Here is a 22,502-nt window from a genome sequence, read left to right on the forward strand (position 1 = left end):
TCCACCTGAGAGCTGAGAGCCCAGAGCTCTCTCCCTCTCTATACCTCTAATGACAGGCAGGAAGCCCACGCGCACTTGAGGATGCCTTTGTATCCATGGAAGTCACACCTGTTCGGGAGTCCTTCCCATATCTGTCTTGGGGAAGAAGGCACTGCCAGCACAGTTCTCTCTGCCAGCCTTGGAGCTCTCTGCCACCCTAGGAAGGCTGTGTCACAGTCCTCTCTCTTCCCCAACATTGCCAGTTAAAGGGCAGAGTGGTGGGGCTTCAAGGGGCAGGAGCCAGAAAGATGTAAAATCGAAAAGGGAGCAGGCGAGGATCATTGAGACAGCACCGTGCACCCGTGTGTCTCAGACTTGCTGCCATTGGCAGCTCAGGTGATGCTGCAAGAGGCTGCATGAAACGTGCAGAACTGGTGAGACCACGGCCTGCACTGAAAGGATGCAGGCTGCGGGCCCACGCACCTGCACCAGCACGGAGCCTCACATTATCCATCCGCTCACTTACAAGGGAGAAGCCGCGCGTTTCAGATTTGCAAAAAACAATGAATGAAAATTCAAGTAGACACCATCCGGCAAGTCGCAGGAAAGGAAGTTTCAGGTAGAAAACACTAGGATGAGCTACAAAAGGTAGTGCCCCGTCCCGAGGGTTTGGGGAGCACGTCAGATCATCCTGGAGGGGCTGCGCAGTTGCAGGGGCACTATGAGAATCGCACTGCCTGCATTCAACTCCCTCCTTCAACACCTGCTACCCACGTGATTTTAATCCAGATACTCCTCTTATCTATCCATCCCTGCACCCATTCATTCATTTATTTTGCTATTTTTTTTATTTAACAAAGTTACATAAATTCTCTTCTGTTTCAGGCAGTGTACTAGAATTTTCAATTATTTACCCATGTAGCTCTCATATCAACTTAATGTGAACGGTGCCGTTATCACACCCATTTTACAGATGGGCACAGAGAGGTTAAGGAACTTGCTCAGTCTCACTGAGCACCAGCTCTAACACCTGCCAAATGGAGGACAACAGCATCTGACGCGGAGGAGTTTTGCTGGAATTCAATGAGGTTGCCCGCACGCAGCGCCTGGCACACACTGTTACACATCAGTATCGCTGAAGATAACATTACCTCCTGTCTGAAGCCAGGGAAGCTGGGGCGTGGGGTAGATCACACACCCCTTCCTGTGCCCTCCCCACCCCCAACTCATGGAGTCTAGGAGTCCAAGGATGCGTGCCCAGCGAGAAGGCTTAGGCCTCCAAGAAGAATCCATTGTGTTCGAAGTAAGATAAATCAGTTCCTTACGTTGCCCTCAGACTCACTCTCCCCACCTCCCCGGGGACTGCAGTTGCTTTTCAGATTAGATTTCATTCCATTCCGTGAGGCTGTCTGAGCACTGAGGGCATTGCTCCGGGAAAGGATTTTACAGCGAGCAATGTGACTAGCCTTCAGGCTTTCTGAGCATGCCTCCCCCCGAGGTCAGACACGGAAGAGTCGATCTTGAACCTATACCCTTTAGGCTTCATCCAGGGCCTGTGAATGTGCCGAAATACATCTTCTCAACTCAGCCCACACACATCCCCTTGCAGGCACACATTTACGTATTTCCTTCCCTTGGTTTCTGGCCAGAGAACGTGACCCTGGGCATGATGGCACGGGAAGAAATAGTGTGTGGTTTGGAGAAGCTGAGTTTAATGTTTTATTTCATTTCTGGTCAAGAAAACGAATTCTTTTTGGTTCTCCAAAGACATCATTTTGCTTTGCCTTACTCTCTCCTACATCCATTCACTCATTCATTTTCATTCATTCATTCATTCATTAAAAAAGGACATTTTTCAAGCACTTAGCACCTGGTTGGCATCTCTGTATTTTCATACAGAGATGGATAATACAGTTTTTGGCCCCTATAAGCTGAGAGTCCTGTGGGAGAGACAGCCCTGCAGACTAGTAATTATGGCAGGATGAGATGACTGAATTTGCACAGGGCCGGAGACAGGAGAAAACCATGGAGTGTTTTGAGATCAGAGGCTTAGGGGAAGGGAGAAGTGATCAGAGGAGGGGCCTAAAAGGCAGGAGCCCTTTACAAAGGACTCAACTTTCATGCTAAGGAGTCTGGGGTATCCTGGGAACAGTGGGGCCATTGGATGAGACCAGCTGTATGCTTGGTGGACGCAAGATTCTTCCACTGCTGTCCATGGAAACCCAGTGTCTTCTCACATGTAATGTAAGGCAGGCTGTTATAGGTGGGTTAGAGATGGGAAATTTGAACAGTGGCGCTATAGTGTAGAGGGAGGTCACCAGGAACTTCTATCCCAGTAATACAACCACTATTAGAGTCTGGTCCTGGCCTCAGAGGCAGGCAGAACATACAGATTAAACTCTTCTGCTCCCAAGATATGTAACAACTGGGTGAAGCCCACTTGCAAAAAATTGCTGACAAAGATCCATTGTAAATTGTCATTAATATCACCAGCACTGTAACAATTTACTGTGGCTATACCCGCTGTATGACATCATGCTGAAAACTTGGCAATGGCTATATCTGTGATACAGCTCAGAGGTCTCCATCTCCAGGAAGTCTTCCCTGAATGCACAGGGATGTTGGTAAGAGACCACAGTTTCTCCTTCAGTGACACTGGGATATCTCGTCAACAGAGAATCTGTCACCCTCAAGTAAAATTGTTAATCGCTTCTAAGTCTTCCTCATTGGGAGGTGAGTTTGTTCAGGGTGAGGATCTTGCCTTATGCTGTATCCCCAGCCCCTCATGTGGGTCTTGGCAAACAGTAGGTGGGTCCATAAAAGTATGTTGACTGTAGCCCTGGCAGGATGGTTCAGTCGTTTGGAGTGTTGTCCTATACACCAAAATGTTAGAGGGCTCGATTCCTGGTCGGGGCACATACTTAGGTCTCAGGTTCAATTCCTGGTCGGGGCACATACCTAGGTTGTAGGTTCGATTTTTGGTCAGGGTATGTGCGGGAGGCAACTGATCAATGTTTCTGTCTCTCTCTCCCTTCCTTTCTTTCTAAAAAATCAATAAAAATAACATATCCTCAGGTGAAGATTAAAAAAAAAAAGTGTGTTGACTGTAGATGACACACGGCTTCCCTTCTTTTTTAGCTGGTGATTCACTGATCTGAGAATCAGCAGGAGCCCCAGAGAGGAAGGACTCTGTGAAGCAAGGCACAGGCAAAGGGGTCAGGAATGATCTCTGCATCCTGGAAATCAAGGCTGACTCTGGGGGCAAGCAAGTTCTATTTACAGGTCCTAGCAATAGAGTCCAGTGGTTACCCACAGGGAACCGACTTCCAGCCACAGCCCAAGACGTCAGAATGACGTTGCTGCCAATCCCATTAGGGTTTGCTGTGAACACTGAGAGGGGAACTGACCCCATTTCAATCCTGTTTCATGTCTTGTCCAGGGATTGGGTACTTTGAGCTTCTCAGAAGCCCGAATGGAATAGGAAATGGCAAAGGAACAACTGCTTTTGTAGAAAATCTAGGGCACTGTCATGGGCAGGCTCAAGTTCTCAGTGAGAACAGATTTCGCCACTGTGAGCTCTGAACTGCAGGCCCAGGAGTGAGGACAGCTTGGGGTCTGCAAGGTTGAGGCCAAGTCTTCTTGCCCAGTTGCCCTAGAAGGAAGCTGCTGGTCAGATCTGGGATTTAGTATGTGGCCTTGAAACAGAGAAAGGTCAGCCAGACCATCTGATCACTGACCTTGGGGCCTTAGCTTCATTCATTCTAAACTCTAGTCTAAGTTAGGTGACCTTGGACCTGGAAATAATAGCATTTGGAGCCTAAGAATGCTGTATCCATAATCTCTGAGGGCCACTGAACAACTTGCTGGAGAGGAAAAAATACCTTTGGTGTGGGGTAGGGAGTTTGGGAGAGGAAGAATACAAGATTCTGGACACAAATAGACTAAATTTGAAAGATAAATCTCCCTTATTTAAATGTCAGAATATTCCATTTCTGTATAATGCTGAGAAGTCACAAAACCAGAATAAAAATAGGCTTAAGTGTATCCAGTTAGATGCAGAGACAGGCTGTCTTTGGCATAAATGTTCCACCTTCCAGTTGAGGTCTCTGCTCTGTGGATGGAGCTCGAGCACCGTAGAATTCATTGCAGGTTGTCACCATCTGGCTGGGATTTCAGGAGGCCACATGATCAACCGTGCAAGCTGGAGTTGGGGAATTTTATGCACACAGGTACCCAACCTGTGTCTCTTAAAGAAGAAAAAGGGAAAATTGGAGAGAGAATTGGACAACTCCATCAAACGTCAAACAATGTACACGGTGGCAATTTTCCATTAGAGAATAGAATTGGCGAGAAAGAATTCTCTGGAGTAAGACTGCAGAAAAATTTCAAGATGTCCAGGAAATTCTATGTTTAACAAGCACATCTAGAGTCTGCTTAACCAATTTGCCTCTTACACATAGAGATGGTCAAGTTGGTATGATTTAAAAGGCATATGCATTTGTGAGCATAAATGAATTCATAGTAACTTTTTGACATTGCCCATTTGCTCAATCAGTAGTCCTCAAATTCCTGTGACTCATTGTGTAAGAGTATGAAGGCTTTTTAATATCACAAAGGGGTCCTTGTGTTTTAAAAGGCTGTAGATGTAAGGGGGAAAAATGGATAGCAATAATTCCACATCCCATGCCAAAAAATATCTTTCAGCAAGTAAAATGACATCACTGCCTTTCGGTTCCCTTTTTATTGAAGTTTGGTGAATAAGCTTCCGGAGACTGTAAAATCCTTAAGCCAAGGAAGCACATCCATTATCCATTTTATCTGCCTTCCCCCTGCCTAGGACAGAGTGAGCTTAATGGGCACAAAGAGCGAGCTTGGCTGTGGCATGAAGGGGAAAGAAGAGAAAGCGGACAGGAATGAAAAAGGGCAGAGGAAGGACGGGAGAAGAGAGGAAAGGGGGAAACGGGGTAGCACTTGTCCGTCTTCCTCCCCCCTTATCCTAGGTCGCAAGTATGGGATGGGGGTGCCACCAGAGCCAGGGCTGGGTGGGAGAGCATGTGGCAAGAGGGGGGAGTTACATTCAGATCCCAGCTCGGGTGAGTATGTGGGGAGGACACTACTGACCTCTCTCTGCATTCTGCTAATGCTGCAGCTGAGGTCAAGTTAGAGGAACCAAGGAAGAAATTAAGGAAGCTGGAGAAGGGAGCTGGGTCTCTCAACTATTGGCTGTGACTGCCCAACACCCAACCGCAGGGCCACCGGGGAGCCCACCTAGCTTTCAGCTCTGCAGGCCTGCTTCCCCCCCCCCCCCCAGAAGGTAGACGCAGGGCACACAGAGGGGAGAGGAGCCACACGCATTGTCGGTAGGAATGGAAAGTCACTGCTCCTCTGAAGACTGTTCAGGAGGGCCTACGGAAGGGCAGGGTGCGCACACTCTACGACCCAGCAATTCCATTTCTAGGTTTATTCCCCAACAACCGAGTGCCTGCATGTCCCCAAAATGTGGAAGGATATTCAACACAGGTGAAAACGAAAAATAACACCAATGCCTATCAACAGCAAATATATAAATAAATTGTAGTGTATTTGTACAACGGAATGCTGTGCAGTAATGAGAAATAATGAGCTATAGTTAATTCATCATTATGGATGAAGGCCACAAAAGATACAGATGAATATATGTTATATAATTCCAGCATTTATTTGAAATTCAAAACAAGGCAAAAGCTGTCCATGATCATGAAGGACAGAGCAGTGATAACCTTTTGGGGGCTGGTGTTGGCAGGAAGGGGCCATGAGGGAGCTTTCTGAGGTGCTGGTCGTGTTTGAGATCTTGATCTGGGTGGTAGTTACGCAGGTATAAAAATTAACTGCACTTTGCCATTTGTGCAAGATAATGAATGTCTAGTTCACAGGAGGCAAAAAAAGAGTAAGAGTGGCATGGAGGAGGTGAAAGGTGCTCTTGCATTTTGGGAGTAAAGAGAGAGTATAAGGAAAGTGGACAGAAGCAGTCTTGCTAAACAGAAAAGGAACACTTTTTCTAGAAATATGAACTTTTTACAAAGAAAAAAGAGTCTTAAAGAATAAAAAGGTATGTACTATGTTCAATTCATTCATATTGTTGGAATTATTTTAAAATAACATATTTTTACTTTTATAAGTTAAGCCAGAGGTCAGCAATCTTTTTCTGTAAAGGGCTAATTAGTAGACTTTTTCAGCTCTGTGGACCATACAGTCCCTGTCACAACGGCTCAACTCTGCCCTCGATGCACAGAAGCATCCATAGGCATGTGGAGTTCATGGAGGATTTGTCTGTGTTCCAATAAAACTTTATGCACAAAAACTGGCAACGGGCCAATGTGGGCCATAGTTAGCAGATCCTTATTTAAGCAATCAATAAAGGAAACAAAATGATTTTTAAGAAAGCTATATATATGTGACTAGGAATAAATCCCAGTTTAAGGAGTTCTGCACTGTTGTTATCATCTTGAGACCTACTGGGTATTCTCATACTGTGCAAGTTGGGGAGCTTGGTGCCATTATAATCCCCACTTGAAAGAGGAGGAAACTGGCCCTTAAAAGGGGTAGCTTTCCCAGGTCATGGAGTGAGCAGAAATCACTTCTTATATCTGAGCCCAAGGTCTTTGTTCTTACTTGCATTCCATGCTGCTACATTTATGACTTTTTGTGTGTGATTACAAGAAAAGTTTTAACAAATTACTAAGAAATGTAAAATGTTCATTAAAATGTATATGTAAAATAGTTAAGTGGTCAAAAAAAAGATGAAAAGGCACTCAGATTTCCCCCCACTTTCACTAGTGTTCAAAGGAATTCAAATTAAGGCAACCCCGAGGTAGCGCATCGCACCTTCTCTAACAGCAGAAAGAGCCGCGGTGCTCACTGACCCATCACTCAGCACATTTAGATGGCAACAGACCTTTTGAGCACTAATATGACGCTATAAATCAGGGCTCCTAGAGATAGTTATGACCAGTTACCTTTCAAACTACTTCAAGAGTTCGTTACAAATAGACATTAAAAGAATAAGGCATGAAGATATTCCTTCCGTCATTATCTATACAAGCAAAAAATAAAATATGTAACATTAGGAAAATAAAGTAACGAAATATGGTTTAATAATGGTTATGACATTTTATGCAAAATTAAAGTAATTGTGAGGACTAGATTACGTATCGTGAAAAATGTTTAAAATATACTCGTAAGTGAAATAGTGAAATATAAGAGCGTGTGTAACCAATAATTATTTAAAGAAATGTGTCTGCAAGTAATAAGGACCAGAAGGTAACATATATTGAAAACAATTATGTTGAGGTAGTGGCTTGGGCTGCTTTTCTATGTATATGATATCACCTCACCAAATCAAAGTGCTTTAAAAAATGTAAACCGAGAGGGATTCAGGGCCACTGTTTATCCATCCTGTGAGTCCTTCGTGAGGTTCTGTGACATCAGTGTTTGACTTGCCAGCAAGCCATTCATTACGTCTAATTTCAGCTTTGATGGTTTTCTTGACATTCGGCTTTCCCTGGTGTAAGCCATTCACCGATTGTCAGGCGTGAGTCTGGCACTGTGACCTGCCCTAATCCTGGTGTCAGAGTGGCAGTGAGCACTGCAGCTGCAGATCTCAAGGGGCCCATTGGAAAACTCCCTGCGAACTTGCACAGATGAAAACCCTTGGAGCTTCACCTCAGAGGAAGAGCCAGTGGGTCTCTGGAATATTTATGGATTTTATCTGTTTCTTAAGTAAGTACTGTTCCATTATTATTCCAAATATGTCTCTAGTTAAAATCAGAAGGCAGACAAAGGCGTCTGACTTTTATGGTACCATCTGGTCACAGGGCAACGGAGAGGCAGTTAAGCCCTTTACTGCTAATCTATGCTTAAGATGGACACTTCCTTCCTTTGAAAACATTTCATTTCCGAATGAGTAGTTTGTCCTGAACTAGTTTCTAGGTCATAGGAGGTGACAGGTGCTGGGGCATCAAAATGGTCACTAATCACCCCCTTTGGGTTTATACTATCAAGGCTGCTATTCTGGGTATAAATGAGGTTTGTGTGCATGTGAAAAACTTAGATGCAGGCCCTGGCAGGTGCGGCTCCGTTGTTAGAGAGTCAGCCCTTGCACCTAAGGGTCACAGGTTCGATTCCTGGTCAAGGGCACGTACCTGGGTTGCAGGTTCCATCCTTGCCCCCTGTCAGGGTGCATTTGGGAGGCAACCAATTGATGTGTCCCTGTCACATCGATGTTTCTCTCTCTTTTTGTCTCTCCCCTTCCCTCCCTCTCTCCCTCCCTCCCTCCCTCCCTCCCTCCCTCCCTCCCTCCCTCCCTCCCACTCTCTCTAAAAATCAACAGAAAAAATACCCTTGGGTGAAGATTAACAACGACAACAACAAACTTAGACTCAACCAACCCATCACCAGTAATGATCTCTAGCCACACCTCCCTGGTGGTTTCAAATGGGTCCACATTCTCATGTGTAAGGGATCAGGGGAGCCTGGTTCCATACTGAATTTAACCAATAAAAGCACTGGCTCCTTGTCTGCCCAAATGTGGGTCTTCCAGTCTTGCCTGCTTTATTTTTATCACTGTCAGTACATGTAAACAAAACCTTTGGAAGCAACAAACACTTTTGTGTCTGTTTTGTTTCTTTCTGAATGAGGAAGCTTAACATTAAAGCCTATTTGACTATTTGTGCCATTCATACCCCACCCCCCGTATCTCCTAAGCTCCTTGTTGTGGTCACTGTGCACACGGACGCTTCCAAGTTCCACACCCTTTAGGTTTTCTCAGTCACCAAGGGCTCTCTCTGGCTGTGGAAATCCAGTTAGGGGCCCTGCGAGAAGTAGGAGGGGTATGACACAGGGCAAATGTCCCATTTCATAAACTTCAAAGCAGTGGCCTGTTGGCTGGGGGCACATCTATCCAGTGCTTGCCAATCAGAGAATAAGATGCTTTTAAATGCTAAACATTGTTATTCTGAAGAGTGGTTCTTAAATGTTATTGCGTATTAAAATATCCTAGAGAGGGTGTAAAAATGCCCTCCGGGGGTAAAATTTCAGTATCTGCGTTTTCCACAGGCTCCCAAGTGAGTCTGATGGACACAGAGGTGACACAAGCATCTTTATAGGTACGGAACTGTTGAGGGCAATAGAACAGGAGTCTTGAGTTATTTTTATATCCCACCGCCTTGAGCTTTGAAGCCGCTCAGCTGTTCTCTGCTGCGGGCCTGTCTGCACGAGAACGAATGAATGAGCAAATGGCTTTGCCAGTGGCACCTGGTCTTTGCTAAGTTGGTTAGACGCGATTTACAGATTAGCCCAGCTCAGCCCGAACCCTGATTTCTGCCTTCGAAGCCTCAATTTGATTAAAACATGTTTAGCATGGAACAAGGGCTTTCTGAAATGCCAGGGATTATGCAGTTCCGAGGAGCTCTGTGGGGAGCAAGCAATTCGGGCAACCAAATCGGGTCTTTGTGAACCTGGAGAGGCGGCTCTGCAGGCCTGTACTGGGCCAAACATCTGACTCCTCTTAATTACATTCTGTCCTTGTTTCATTCCTCCTCATGTCTCGCTTCTGGGTCCTGAGTTTTCCCCTAACTGCCAGGGTTGAATGATCTCAAAAATGAGGCCGAGCCTGTTCCCACGGTGCCGGGGCCCGGGGCATGGACGAGTCTCCTTCTCCGTGGAAAAATGGAAAAAAGCGTAGGTCACTTTCTCTCCCACCCTCAACCTCTGTCATCAAGTCATTTTGCCCAGCATCATCTGCAGGGGACAGACGCTGTTCCTTCAGAGAAAGAGGAGGGAACACTGAATCTGCCTTCTGACTGACCTGCGTTTAAATCACAGCTTTGCCCCTTTCCAGATGAGAAGAGCTGCCTTAGGGATGTCTGTGAGGGTGACAGCAGATGTTAAAGCAAGGCCCTGGAGCCCCCTTGCCTAGGTTCCAATCTCAGATCCACCACTTACTACTAGCTTGACACCATACTTAGCTTACCTGTGACTCAGTTTCCCATCTGTAAACAGAGATTAAAACCATAACTCATGCCACTTAGTCATCTTGAGGACTGAATGAAATTAATACATATAAGGACTGAGATATTTTGTGACCCATGGTTATCCCCCAGTACGCTTTACCTGATATTATAAATGTCTGTAAAAAGAATAATGATGATGGCAGCTGTTGAATGACTTCCATTTAGAGAATGGAAAACTGCCCCTTCCCCTCAAAGGGAGTTCTCAGATTCTCTGCACCTCTTTCCCTCAACCCCTCCCATCTTTATATTGGCATTTATCTCTTTAATTGGTTGCAACAGGGTGTTGCTGAGTCATCTGAGGACACAGTCATCTGTGTCACCAAGAACTGCTGGCCAGGGAAGCCAGTGGGAGACAGATTGGGCATCTCCAAGTCAGGAGTGAGTCAGGGGTGGTCTGTGCCTTGCTCCACCCTGGAGCCCAGATGGGTCCCTGGACCCTCTCAGAGATCCTGAGTTTCATCTGTAACGCAGCTAAGTGCTCAGCTGAACACATCGGGCCTGCTGTGCCCATGCCCAGGCTGAACACTGCCTGGCTGGCCCCCTACCACACACGGCCCTCTCACCTCCCTGCCCCACTCCTTCCTTTCTTCCCACCCTCATCTCTCTTCCCTATCAGTCCCTCTTTCCCCCTTTCTTTGTTTCGGACTGTGCTTCACTCTTTACCATTTCCCCTCCTCCCGTTTCCTTTCTCCCCTTATTTCTTCCCCTCATATATCTGTTGCTCTTGCTTTCTCCATCTGTTCTTCCTTCTGGCATCTTACTCTTTTCCCTTCCTGTCAGGAGAGCTGGACAACCTACGATTTTAAGTCTTCTCTGCCCTTCTTGTCTTTCTCCAGACAGTCTATGAACAGGAGTTATCACACTTTTTTTCTAGAAAGGGCCAGGCAGTAAATATTTGGGGCTTTGCAGGTCAGATGGTTTTTGCTGCAGCAACTCAACTCTGCTGTTGTAGCGTGAAAGTGGCCAAGACAATACCTGAACAAATGGATGTGGCTGTGTTTCAATAAAACTTAATTTCAAGAACCAGCAGTGGCTGGATTTGGGCTGTGGCCATAGTTTTGGCCATAGTTTGCCACTCCTGTGGATAATACTCTTTCTCTTATTTACCAGCTTGACCTCAAGCCACAAACTCAGTAATAATTTATGATCCCCTCCAGTTCTAAAATCCAGGAAATATATCATCTTGCTGGTTAGGGTCATGCCAGAGGATTTGTGTTAAAAAAATAAGTAAAGGAGGAATATTTGACTACTATTGCACACAAATTAGACAACGGAGGCATCTGTCTCTGTCTTACAGTGAATGCGGACTCAGAGGCTTGGGGAGGCTATCAGGCCGGACAGTGATTACCATGTGTCTCTCTCCCTAGAACTATCTAATGTCCTCCCGAAAGAAAACAGCATCCCCTTCATCTGAAAAGATATTTAATGATGAAATAAGTCCTGCAAAAGTATATCTGTAATGTTATCAAATCTATTCATTCGTTCATTCATTCAACAAATTTTATTTGAGCACCTACTGTATGCCAAGCTCAGTAGTGAGTCCTAAGAGGAGAGAGAGGCAACAAAAATGGGCATGGTGGGGTCTGCCCTCAAGGGACTTACCATGCAGTAGCCCTGCAGTGGGCCGGGGGACACAGACGGGTCAGCAATGAGTAAGCATCTACTATGCGCCAAGCACTGGGCTAGTTCCTTTATGTTTGTTCTCACACTTAATCCTTAAATGACTCTCACTTAAAGATGAGAAAACTGGAACTCAGAAATTAATGTGCCCAAAGTCATACCGCTAGGAAGTTCTAGAACATTCTGCCTTACCCCTTCACTTGCTCCGCTCAATGTCACAAGAATGCTATGGGTATGGAGCTAGAGGAGCTTCGAGCTCAGAAGGGCCTCTGGTTGAGAGCTGTGGGCTTTAAGGAAGTCTTTCTGGAGGGGCACGTGAGCTGAAGGATGGGCCACATGCCAAAGCAAGAAACGGGGTTAGGAGAAGAGGGAAGAAGGGATTCCACTGATAAAGAATCTCCATTTTTAAAAGATGGTGGAGTGTCAGGTGCTGCAGAAAGCTGAATGGGGACATTATTTAGGAGTGAGGGGGCCGACAGCAATTTCGGCAGCCCACACCGCCATGCCATTCCTGAGCCAGGCCGAAGAAGACAGTCACAGAGGCTGCTCACAATGTGCCCACCCTCCGAGCAGGGGCAGTGGCGCTCGTCACCACCCACGCCGCGGGGTGGCCAGCTCTCCCCGCCCGGGCGGCGGCCCAAAGATATTAAGCTGGGAAGCTGGACAAGGGCAGTGCCGAGGATATTAGCAACCCATCCAGTGGCTCAGAGCAATTTATGAGAATGCTAATTAGATGCACAAAGAACTTGTGTAATCACGCAAACACTCTGTACTCTGGATGGCAGCGTGGGGTCCCAGGACATCAAAAGCCGATCTTCCCTGCTTCCCTGGAAGAGTAGCCAACAAAGAAAAGAACCGGGCAGGTTATGGTTGAGTCATGGGGAAGCAGGGAATGGGCTTCTCCATGGGTTCTGCCCCAGCACCCCCCCCCCAGGTCTGTAAGCGTCTTTACCCTGGAGTGGGCTTTCCCGAGCTCTGGGGCCAAGTGCAGCACGGCTCCTTACTGATACAGGAGCAGAGCGTGTGGTCCCTTTCTATTTGTTATCAGTCGGGAGGAGCCTTTAACATGAGTGCCTGCAAACTTGCAGTACAAAGGGGACAAAGGGAGCGGATAGGCACCCACGGTAGCTAGCCAGCTGTTTCATACAGATCTATCTATATGCCCCGATATGCTATAACACTAGCTTGTTTTAAAACTGGGAGAGTCCCGGCAAAATGGGTTGAGCTGGTCGCCTATTTCACACAATATTAATACAAAAGATGCATGTGTCCTGTCTTGCAATGTTTTCCATATATCTATCATGTATACCAAATATGGTGTAAGTACAATGGGATATACCATATAAATAATTTATAAAAATATATGGTAAATACACATATTTAATTTTTTTTGTTCAATGAATTCAGACTATTAATGTCTCAGACATGGACAAGTAATGGGTTTTTGAGTTTAAAAATAAGCCAACACCATGAAAATGGAGCCAAGTACAAGATGGAAGATTGAATGCTTGTCCATGCTAAAGCATATTACTTATAACTAAGGTGATCTGGCCACTAGCAACAAAGGTTTCTCCCGGCAGCATGGTTTAATGCAAAGGTGATCAGAACTGGAGTCACATGAAACTTGGTTCAATTTTTAACTTTATAACAATCTATACATAGTGTTGTCCATAGACCAGCAGCATCAGCATCTCTTGGGAATTTGTCAGAAATGCAGACTCCCAGGCTCCCCCTCCCCAGACCTACTGAAATAACAATCCTCAGGTGATTCCTGCCCACGGTCAAGTCTGAGAAGCTCTGCTATACCTCACTTAACCTAACTGAGCCTCATTTTTCCTGGTCTGCAGAATGGACATACAGGGTCAACTCCAGCATGTTGTATGAAGAGTTACTAAAACCATTTATGACCTGCTTGGCACAGAGATGGGCCATTGAATTCACGTGAGCTCAAAAACCATCATTTTCTTCCTTTTTCTCAGTGTTACTTGCTTCTGAATAATATTATTATACAATTTTTTCTCAGTATCTTTCCGCTGGTCTCTATACATCGAAGGGGCTTTAACTTCTTTTATCTTTCTTCTTTCTGTCTTTTCAAATCCCAGAAATGCATAAAAAAATTACAAAATCCGAGAGATTGATGGGGCCTATGAGATCTCCTGTTCAGCCTCCCCTTTGAAGCCAGAAATGCCATTTTTAGGTCCCAGATTTACTCATTATGTATGTTCTCACTCAAGTGTTACCTTTTAGGTGCCCAGGAGATACCGGGTACTCGGCAGGTACCAGCCAGTTGCTGGATGAGTCGAATGCGGCCCTTTGACCGCCTATTCCATTCTTCGTCTAAATCTCACTACACTTGTTTTCTTTCTGCCTTTTCAGACCTTTCATTCTTCCATTAAAAACAAAACAAAAACTAGCTTATCTCATATTTCACCTTGACTTCTTTCTACCCTACCCAAGACACCTAAGAATATATAGATTACCCACCAACTGGACTATAAGTTCCTGGAAGGAGAAAAAGACTGTGACATTCCCTTTTTGGAACATCAGTGCCTAGGAAGATATATATATACAGTAGAACCTCGGTTCTCAAACTTAATTGGTTTCAAAAGGCTGTTCAAGAAGCGATTTGTTCAAAACTCAAATCATTTTTTTCCCATTAGAAATAATGTAAATTGAAATGATCCATTCCAGACCCCCAAATGATTCCCTGTTTTAAGCTTTCTTATATACAGAACATGTTTAATGTACTGTTTAATCTAAAATAAACACTTCTTTTTTTAAATTTATTGAACAACCCCCTACTAGCCTTCAAGGGATCACTTTCTGTGTCAGATCCAGGGGTGTCTCTCAGGTCAGCCTGCGGCATCTTTGCTTGTTCATGTGTCACCGCCTCGGAAATGCTGACGCTGGCTGACTGTTTTTCCTTTATCCAAATCAACAACAGTTTTCCTACCTCTTGCTTGTGATCATTGTTTCTTTCACACCCTTAGCAACATTAGCACTCTTGATGGCCTCTTTATGTTTAAAATTGTGCTAATCCTTGATTTCACCGCAAGCATTCTTTCCTTCATTGCCTGAGAGATGCTTTTTGTCACAATGAGGCATCAGCACGAAAGGGTTGTCAGGTGGAAAACCTGTTTGGTTCAACAACTGAGACATTGGTCCAGAACCGAATTGTTGGAAAAGGGATATGTTCGAGAAATGAGGTTAGACTGTATATATATACATATTTTTAAATCCTCACTCACCAGAGGATATGTCTATTGATTTTAGAGAGAGGAAGGGGGGAGAGAGAGAGAAAAACACCTATGAGAGAGAGAAACATCCATCGGTTGCCTCTCATACATGCCCCAACCAGGGACCAAACCGACAACCTAGGTATGTGCCTTGACTGGGAATTGAACCTACGACATTGGGTACATGGCCGATGCTCCAACCAACTGAGCCACACCAACCAGGGCAGAAGATATATTTCTCAGTAAATGTTAGATATTCATGATCAAAGCTGAAAAGTACCTCTGAATGTTGTTACTAAACTACTGAGAGCAAAGATCCTCATGGTGCATTCCCCTATTTCAGAAAAGACACAACAATCATACAAGAAAAAGGAAGGTAAGGCCTCATTAGGATCCTGTGTATCTCCTAAGGTAGATTGGTAGCCCTTTTCCTAGGGAAATACCTGGCAGGCTTCACGTAAGAGGTTCTCCCAATAACCTAACACTCCAGTCAAAGGTTATATTTATACAGCTCATTAAGAAATTTTTTTTATACTTTTGACACTCATTACACTCATAATCGTCCACCAAAGCTACTCTATAACAAGAGATAAACACTCCATTCTAAAGGATGAATAATAATTAGGTACTGCTCAGCACTGTGCTCTTTACGGGTCTAATTTTAGAGCATAATTAATCCTGTTGAAGCTGCATAAGATAAGTGAAATATTTATGCAGCTGTGTTAATTTATGTATTTACTCCTAGAGAGATATCAGAATTGGACATAGCTTTCCGGGAAGATTATGTTAAGATGCCCCCTGGAGCAACGTCACTTTCTTTCCGATGTCTTTGCCTCCAGATGGTCTCTAAAGATGAAACTGAAAAGACACATTCCCCAACCCTGACAGTCTGACCAGGAGAGCAATGAGCCAGAACATATTTATAAGAATCTAGACACTCAGCTAATAAAAGGAACATGCCTCTGGCCTATCTGAATGCCTTTACTTTTTATTTTTTATTTGCCAAAAGGAGAACATTTTCTGTTGTTTCCATGATACTAACTTGGCCATATTATCACCAATACCACACTAAATAAGGTGTGTTGAATATTGGGGTTGTGGGTGGACAGTGATGATGATGATGATGAGAAAGAGGAAGAGGAGGAGGGTGGTGATGATGGTGATGATGGTGATGACAGTGGTAATTATGATGGTGATGATAACGGTGTGGTGTTGGTGATGCTGATATGGTGTTGGTAGTGATGGTCATGATAATGATGATGGTGGTCATGATGGGGTTGGTGATGATGATGGCAATGATGATGAAGGTGATGATGGTGATGATAATGGTGTTGGTGATGCTGATATGGTGTTGGTGGTGATGGTCATGATAATGATGATGGTGGTCATGATGGGGTTGGTGATGATGGTGATGATGGTGATGATAATGGAGTTGGTGATGATGATGATGATGGTGGTAGTGATGATAATGTTGATGGTGACGATGATAACAGTGGCGATGATGATGGTGATGTTGATAATAACATTGTTGGTGATGGTGATGGGAACAGTTACCATTTATTGAACCATTTCTATTTTCAGGTACTGTGTTAGCTAAGCTCTTTACATGCATTGTCTCATTTCATCCTCACACTAATCTTATCCGGTAAATATTTTTATACTCATTCACAGATGAGGCTAAGAAAATCACTTCTTTCGCAAAAGTATTTATAAACGGGACAAAAGGTTTAGTTCAGATATGCACTAAATTACTCCTTCCTAAAAGGTCTACAAATCTCAAGTGTCTAATTAGCCAACTTTGAAAATCATCTTAGAGAACTAAATGTATCAGGAGTTTACATGATTTACCCCCTTCTAGATTAAGGCCCTTTAAGTAGAGGCTTTGCCCCTTATTAGGTAGGGGGCTCACAAGCCCTCTGAGCTTCAGTTTCTCCTCTGTGAAATGGGTATAAGCAATATTTCACTTCACAAGGTTTATGAATATTAAATTAAAGAACACATGTAATGTATCCAGTATGGTAACTGGCATATCCTGTTCCCTAAATATGTTGCTGTTTCACATCAGAGTCTGCATGAGTGACAGCCACGGTGGGTAGGAGTACAGTTACAGCTCATTATTTGACAGCTACCCATCATATTTAAAAGTTTCTTGTCAAATGAAACACATCCCAACACTAATCGTTCATCCATGTGCGTATTTATTCATGAAATCCTTCATTGACCAGTTATCTGTTATGTTCAGTATTTTGTGCTGTTTACTGTTGCAAACAATACTCTTGTTTGCTGAGTAGTTCATTCCATGTAGCTTAGGAACCCACTGTGGTAGACGGAGCGATTAGCCCCAATCCTTCATTCCTGTTTGTGTCCACACCCCTTGTCATATAGCTCCAAAGCTCCTCTCATGAAAGGTAGAGCATACCTCTGTTCCCTTGACCTTGGGCGTGGCCATCTGACTTGGTTTAGACAGAAGGGTGTCAGTAGATGTGAATGTGACAAAGCAGCAACTTGAAATGTGCGTGTGCAGTTAGGTGTTCCTTTCTGTGCCTGTGACATAGCTGAGAAAAGAGCTTGTCTTAGGTGGTCACTGACCTTTCAGCCTGAGACCTGATATAAACACAGGAGGAGCAGAGACCACGCAGTGGATCCGCGGGACTGCAGAGGGAGCAGAGTCACCGGAGCCATCACAGCCTGAGGCAGAGCTTCTCCCCTCAGCCTGCACTCCCACAAGCAACGTAAATGCTTATTGCTGTCGGCCTGGGGGGCCTCACAGCGACAGCCGGCCAACACAGCCACAGAGCACCACTGCACAGCAGACGACATGGCTCGCGACCTGAGGAAGCTACAAATGTCCTATAGGGAATTCAAAGAATTGGATGTTCTTATTTGGAAGTTAAATATAACACACATGTAGATTTCTGGATGGCACTGTGAGAATTGGGGTTCAATTCTGAAGGAAGGAAGGAAGAAGAGAAGCTGCAGGGGATGATGTACTTGGTTCAAAGCCACACCAGCCCTAGGCGCTAACCCATTTCATTGCATTTGGCCACAGCAGTTGCCAGACTTTCCTCTCCACTCCAGACAGACAGAGCATATTCATAACCCCCTGACTGCACCTCCCCTCCTTCTGGAATACAGCTCTGCCCTGTGTCCTGAGTGACTGTACCCGACTCACACGCAAGTTTTCCACGTTAACCTGCCATCTCTGCTGGCTTTGTCTTTCCTAGCTCAGTTCTCGCAATTCAAGGCGGAACTGACCTGCCATTTGAGCCACGACAGGACTCTAAAAATGATGTCATGGAATAGGGTGCGGTGAGATCACCAACTAGGAAATAGAAGACAGGCAGAAGGAAATGCTGCTGGAGACCGAGTGACCCAATGAGCCCCCAGGTCGCAAGAATGCCATTATCCCATCCGACTGTAATCTCCATGAGGGTGGAAAGTTTTTTGGGTTTTTTTTTGCATGATAGAAAGTCAAGGAGTGGACTGTAGTGAAAACCCATGAGATTTCTGCTCACTATTCCTTTCCTAGCAGTTGCCTCTCTTTCATTCCTTCCTACAATAATAATGGGAGATGTGTGTTAGTACAAAGTAACCCCACCTTTAGTCACTGCTGATGGGTCCTTGACCCGAAATGCAACAGGAATCCTTCCTCTGGAGTTTAAAATTTAAAATTGAGAGACTAGAGATTGGGACTTATTGTGAGCTGGTTATGTAATATCACTGCTCCAGGGCAGAGTTTTTCAACTCCCACAAACATCTGGGGTCAGATAACTCTGTGTTTTGAGCAATGGGGTGGGGAAGTCCCGGGCATGGTAAGATGTTTGCCAGCATCCTTCATCCCTGACCTCTACCCTCTAGATACCAGTAGCAAGAGGCCTCCCAAGTCATGACAATCAAAACTGTCTCCAGACATAGGCAACTGCCCCTGGAGGGCAAAATCCTCCCCCATCTTGAGAACCACCGCTGTAGAGAGAGGACCTATGACTTCATGCCACTGAGGCCCCAGGACTGCCCTAGTTGCTGTTATTTCTCTAAATCTATTCGCTCAACTCTTTCCTAAATTCACTGAGATGGACACTTCTGCATCCCTAAAATAAATTCTTTTTAAAAATGTAGTTATATATAACTGGTTTCCATTATAAGCAACCCAAAGAACCATGGTATCATGTGATAGGCACTCAATAAATACATTTAGTGTACAAGTTCATCACACAAAGATCCATTAGAAAGCCAATGAAAAAACAGAAAGTGCAAAGATCTCAAGTCCCCCAAAGTAGGGGGTCACCCAAGGCCTTACCATCTCCCACAAACTGGAGCAGGGCCAGGTCTATCTGCCTCTTCCAGGGTGAGCCCTTTTGGAGGGCGATTCCATACCCAGTGGTAGCAAAGATGTACCCACTCCCGATGGTCACCAGCTTGCAGCCTTCGTCCCGCCCAGCCTTGTAATTCAAGACCGCAGCGTCGTAGATGAAAGCATCCAGCTTCCTGCAATGACAAGAAACCAGGGAGTCACGGGAATGGTGGGGTACCATCTCGGGGGCCCAGCTTCCGGGGCCCGAAACAGCCGCACACACCTTCTCTCACACCGGAGACGATGACTCACGGCTGCAACACCCTCTCATCATAAAAGGAGCTATTTTGAATGAAGAGATAAAAGCTAGAACTTTTGTCTCCAAGTTAGAAGAGGCAGCTAAATAAAGACGTGAAGGATCCTTACGCCCGAGTGAGTCAAGAGTTGAGTTTGCTGGTTTGCTAGGCGTTGCCCTGGGCACTCCCAACAGCGGGGAACAGCGGCCTGTTTAGGGAGGCTGTGTGAGAACAACGTAAACTGGCGGGGGGCAGCGGGATTGGCCGGGAGCAGGCAGGCAGGGCAGAGGGACTAAGTCAGAATAAGGTTTCTTCCTCCCAAAGAAGCATGCCTCCTGTGTATTTATATTACAAAATGTATCACGTAATAATCTTTAGAAGCCAAAATAATGTAGAAAATACTAAGAATACAATTAAAATTAAAATTGCCCATAACTCAGAGGCAAACTCTGTTAACATGTTGGTGAACAACTTTCCAAACTATTTTTAAATTGATTTGGGGGGGGGGGGGGGACAGAGAAAGAAACATCAATTTGTGGTTCCACTTATTTATGCATTCATTGGTTGATTCTTTTACGTGTCCACATAAAAGATAGAACCCACAACCTTGGCGTATCGGGACAACACTCTAACCAACTGAGCTAGCCGGCCAGGGCCCAACCTTCCAAATGTTTTGTGCGCGCGTGTGCACACACACACACACACACACACACACAGAGGGTCACACATATACATACACATACATCTTTTAAAACGGGTTGGTGACGGTTCTGTAAAGCTTTGTGGGCCATACGGTCTCTGCTGCAACCACTCAACTCTGCTGTGGTAACATGTTATGGGCTGAATTGTGTCTCCTTCCTCCAAGTTCATATGTTGAAGTCCCAACCCCCAGTAGCTCAGAATATGATCTTATTTGGAGATGGGGTCATTGCAGATGTTATTGTTAAGATGAGGTCATACTGGAGTAGGGAGGGCCCCTCATTTATTACCGCTGGTGTCCTTGTAAAAAAGGGGAGCTGTGGGCACAGACACAGGGAGAATGCCATGTGAAGGTTGGAGTGAGGCTGCCACAGGTCTAGGGACTGCGGGAAGCTGGGAGGGAGGCTGGAGCAGCTCCCTCCTTAGCACCTCCAGAGGGAGTACAGCCCTGTCAACACCTTAATCTCGGACTTCCAGGCTCCAGGACTATGAGACAAATAACCTTGTTGTTTAACCTCTCAGTTTGTGGTACACTTTATGGCAGCCCCAGGAACACACACACAGCACGGGAGCAGCCACAGATAATACATAAATGAATGAACTCAGCTCTGATGCAGTAAAAGGCTACTTTCAACAACAGATTGGCCCGTGGGCCGTTGTTTGCCAACCCTTATTTTAACCCCCCAATATGATTATGCCATGCAAACTATTTCACAAATTGCTTTCTTTTCTCATTTCACACCACACATAGTGAGCATGTTTCATGTCAACAAACATAGCGCTTTTCTGGGATACATTTATTTTTATTGAGGTATAATTTATATGAAAGAAAGTGCTAGGTAAAATTTGACATATCTGCACATCCTTGAAATCACCATGCAGATCAAGGCATAGAACACTGTCACCCTCTCAGAAGTCCTGTATGCCCCTCCCAATCAGCCCCCCCACAAAGGCCAGCGTCCTGTAACCCCCTCCAGGGCAGGGCTGGGCCTGGTCCCTGACCTTTGTCCTCTAAATCCCTACTAGCGGGGAATGCATATCATCTCCAATTTTTGTTTTGGTTTTTCTGTTAATCCTCACTAGGGGATATTTTTTTCCATTGGGTTTTTTTTAGAGAGAGTAGAAGGAAGAGAGAGGGAAACATCAATGTGAGAGAGACACATCGACTGGCTGCCTGCCGCACGTGCCCTGACTGGGGCCAGGGATGGAACCTGCAACCCAGGTACCTGCCCTTGATTGGAAATGGAAACCCGGTGCACTGGCGGATACTCTAGGCACTGAGCTACACCGGCCAGGGCACTTGTTTGCAATTTTTAAAGTTATTTAACAGGGCTAGAATGATCACCATTGATCAAGGGGATGGATAGTCAGCTCTAAAGGAGGTAGGAAAATGAAATTGGGGATCACTCAACCTCCTGGCACTTTCTCAACTTTACTGCCTTTCTGTCTTTAACAAGAAAACATAAAACAGTGAAGCAAAGAAAAATAAAAGTGGCAGGGAAAGGATGTAAAAAGCTGCCTTCTTTCAGAGACAGCTGCTGAAGGATGCCCTATAGGAACAAAACTATTTGGGAGGTTTACGGCTGCATTCTTCATTTTAATTTTCTGTTTCTGTAATGGTAGAGGCGGGGTGTGACTACAGGGCTTGTCTCACCAACAGAAAGACCCTGAAGCTTTTATCCACGGCTGCAGGACGGGAGACGTGGTTTTATACTCTGAGAGCATTCAAAGGGGGTCAGATCATCCAAGCAGAAGAGGAAGAAATCTGGGCACTGTCAATGGTGATGGTGAACCAGAGCCGAGAAACCAGCAGGAAACAGCCTTTCTGGAGAGCTAGCAATACCGAGACCTGTGGAAATATGGGCCAGGGAGTTTTAAAAGGTCGGTTTGTATGTGATGGCTGCAGCGGGGGTGACAGGAGCAGTGGATGAGCAGGGAGAAGAGATCTGAGTTCTAGTCAAGCTTCGGATGATGGTGCGTCCTCAGGAAAGTCACTTCCTTCTTTTGTTTTGTTACTCTTCACCCCAGGATATTTTTTTTCCATTGATTTTTTTAGAGAGAGTGGAAGGGAGGGAGGGAGGGGGAGAGAGAAAGAGAGAGAGAGAAACATTGATGTGAGAGAGACACATCAATTGGCTGCCTCCCACACAAGCCCCAACTGGGGCTGGGGATCGAACCTGCAACCCAGGTACATGCCCTTGACTGGGAATCGAACCCAAGACCCTTTGGTGTGCAGGCTGACACTCTAACCACTGAGCCACACTGGCCAGGATTTCTTCCTTCTTTTGTATGGCTGGTGGTCCTGCTGAGATGCTCACCCGGCTGTAGCATT

General features: G+C 45.2%; 1 protein-coding gene across 1 annotated transcript in view; it reads right to left on the reverse strand.

Moving 5' to 3' along the window:
* GRIN2A (glutamate ionotropic receptor NMDA type subunit 2A) overlaps nt 1-22,502 on the reverse strand; it is a gene marked incomplete at its 5' end in the record, with an annotated part of 356,407 nt that overhangs the window by 23,400 nt on the left and 310,505 nt on the right. Inside the window, one exon of the mRNA XM_081131656.1 lies at nt 19,182-19,369. Within this exon, the coding sequence (XP_080987782.1) occupies nt 19,182-19,369 (188 nt within the window). The remainder of the gene's footprint in view (nt 1-19,181; nt 19,370-22,502) is intronic.

The sequence above is a fragment of the Miniopterus schreibersii genome, assembly GCF_964146895.1.
Source record: "Miniopterus schreibersii genome assembly, chromosome: 3".
Classification (NCBI taxonomy): Eukaryota; Metazoa; Chordata; class Mammalia; order Chiroptera; family Miniopteridae; genus Miniopterus; species Miniopterus schreibersii.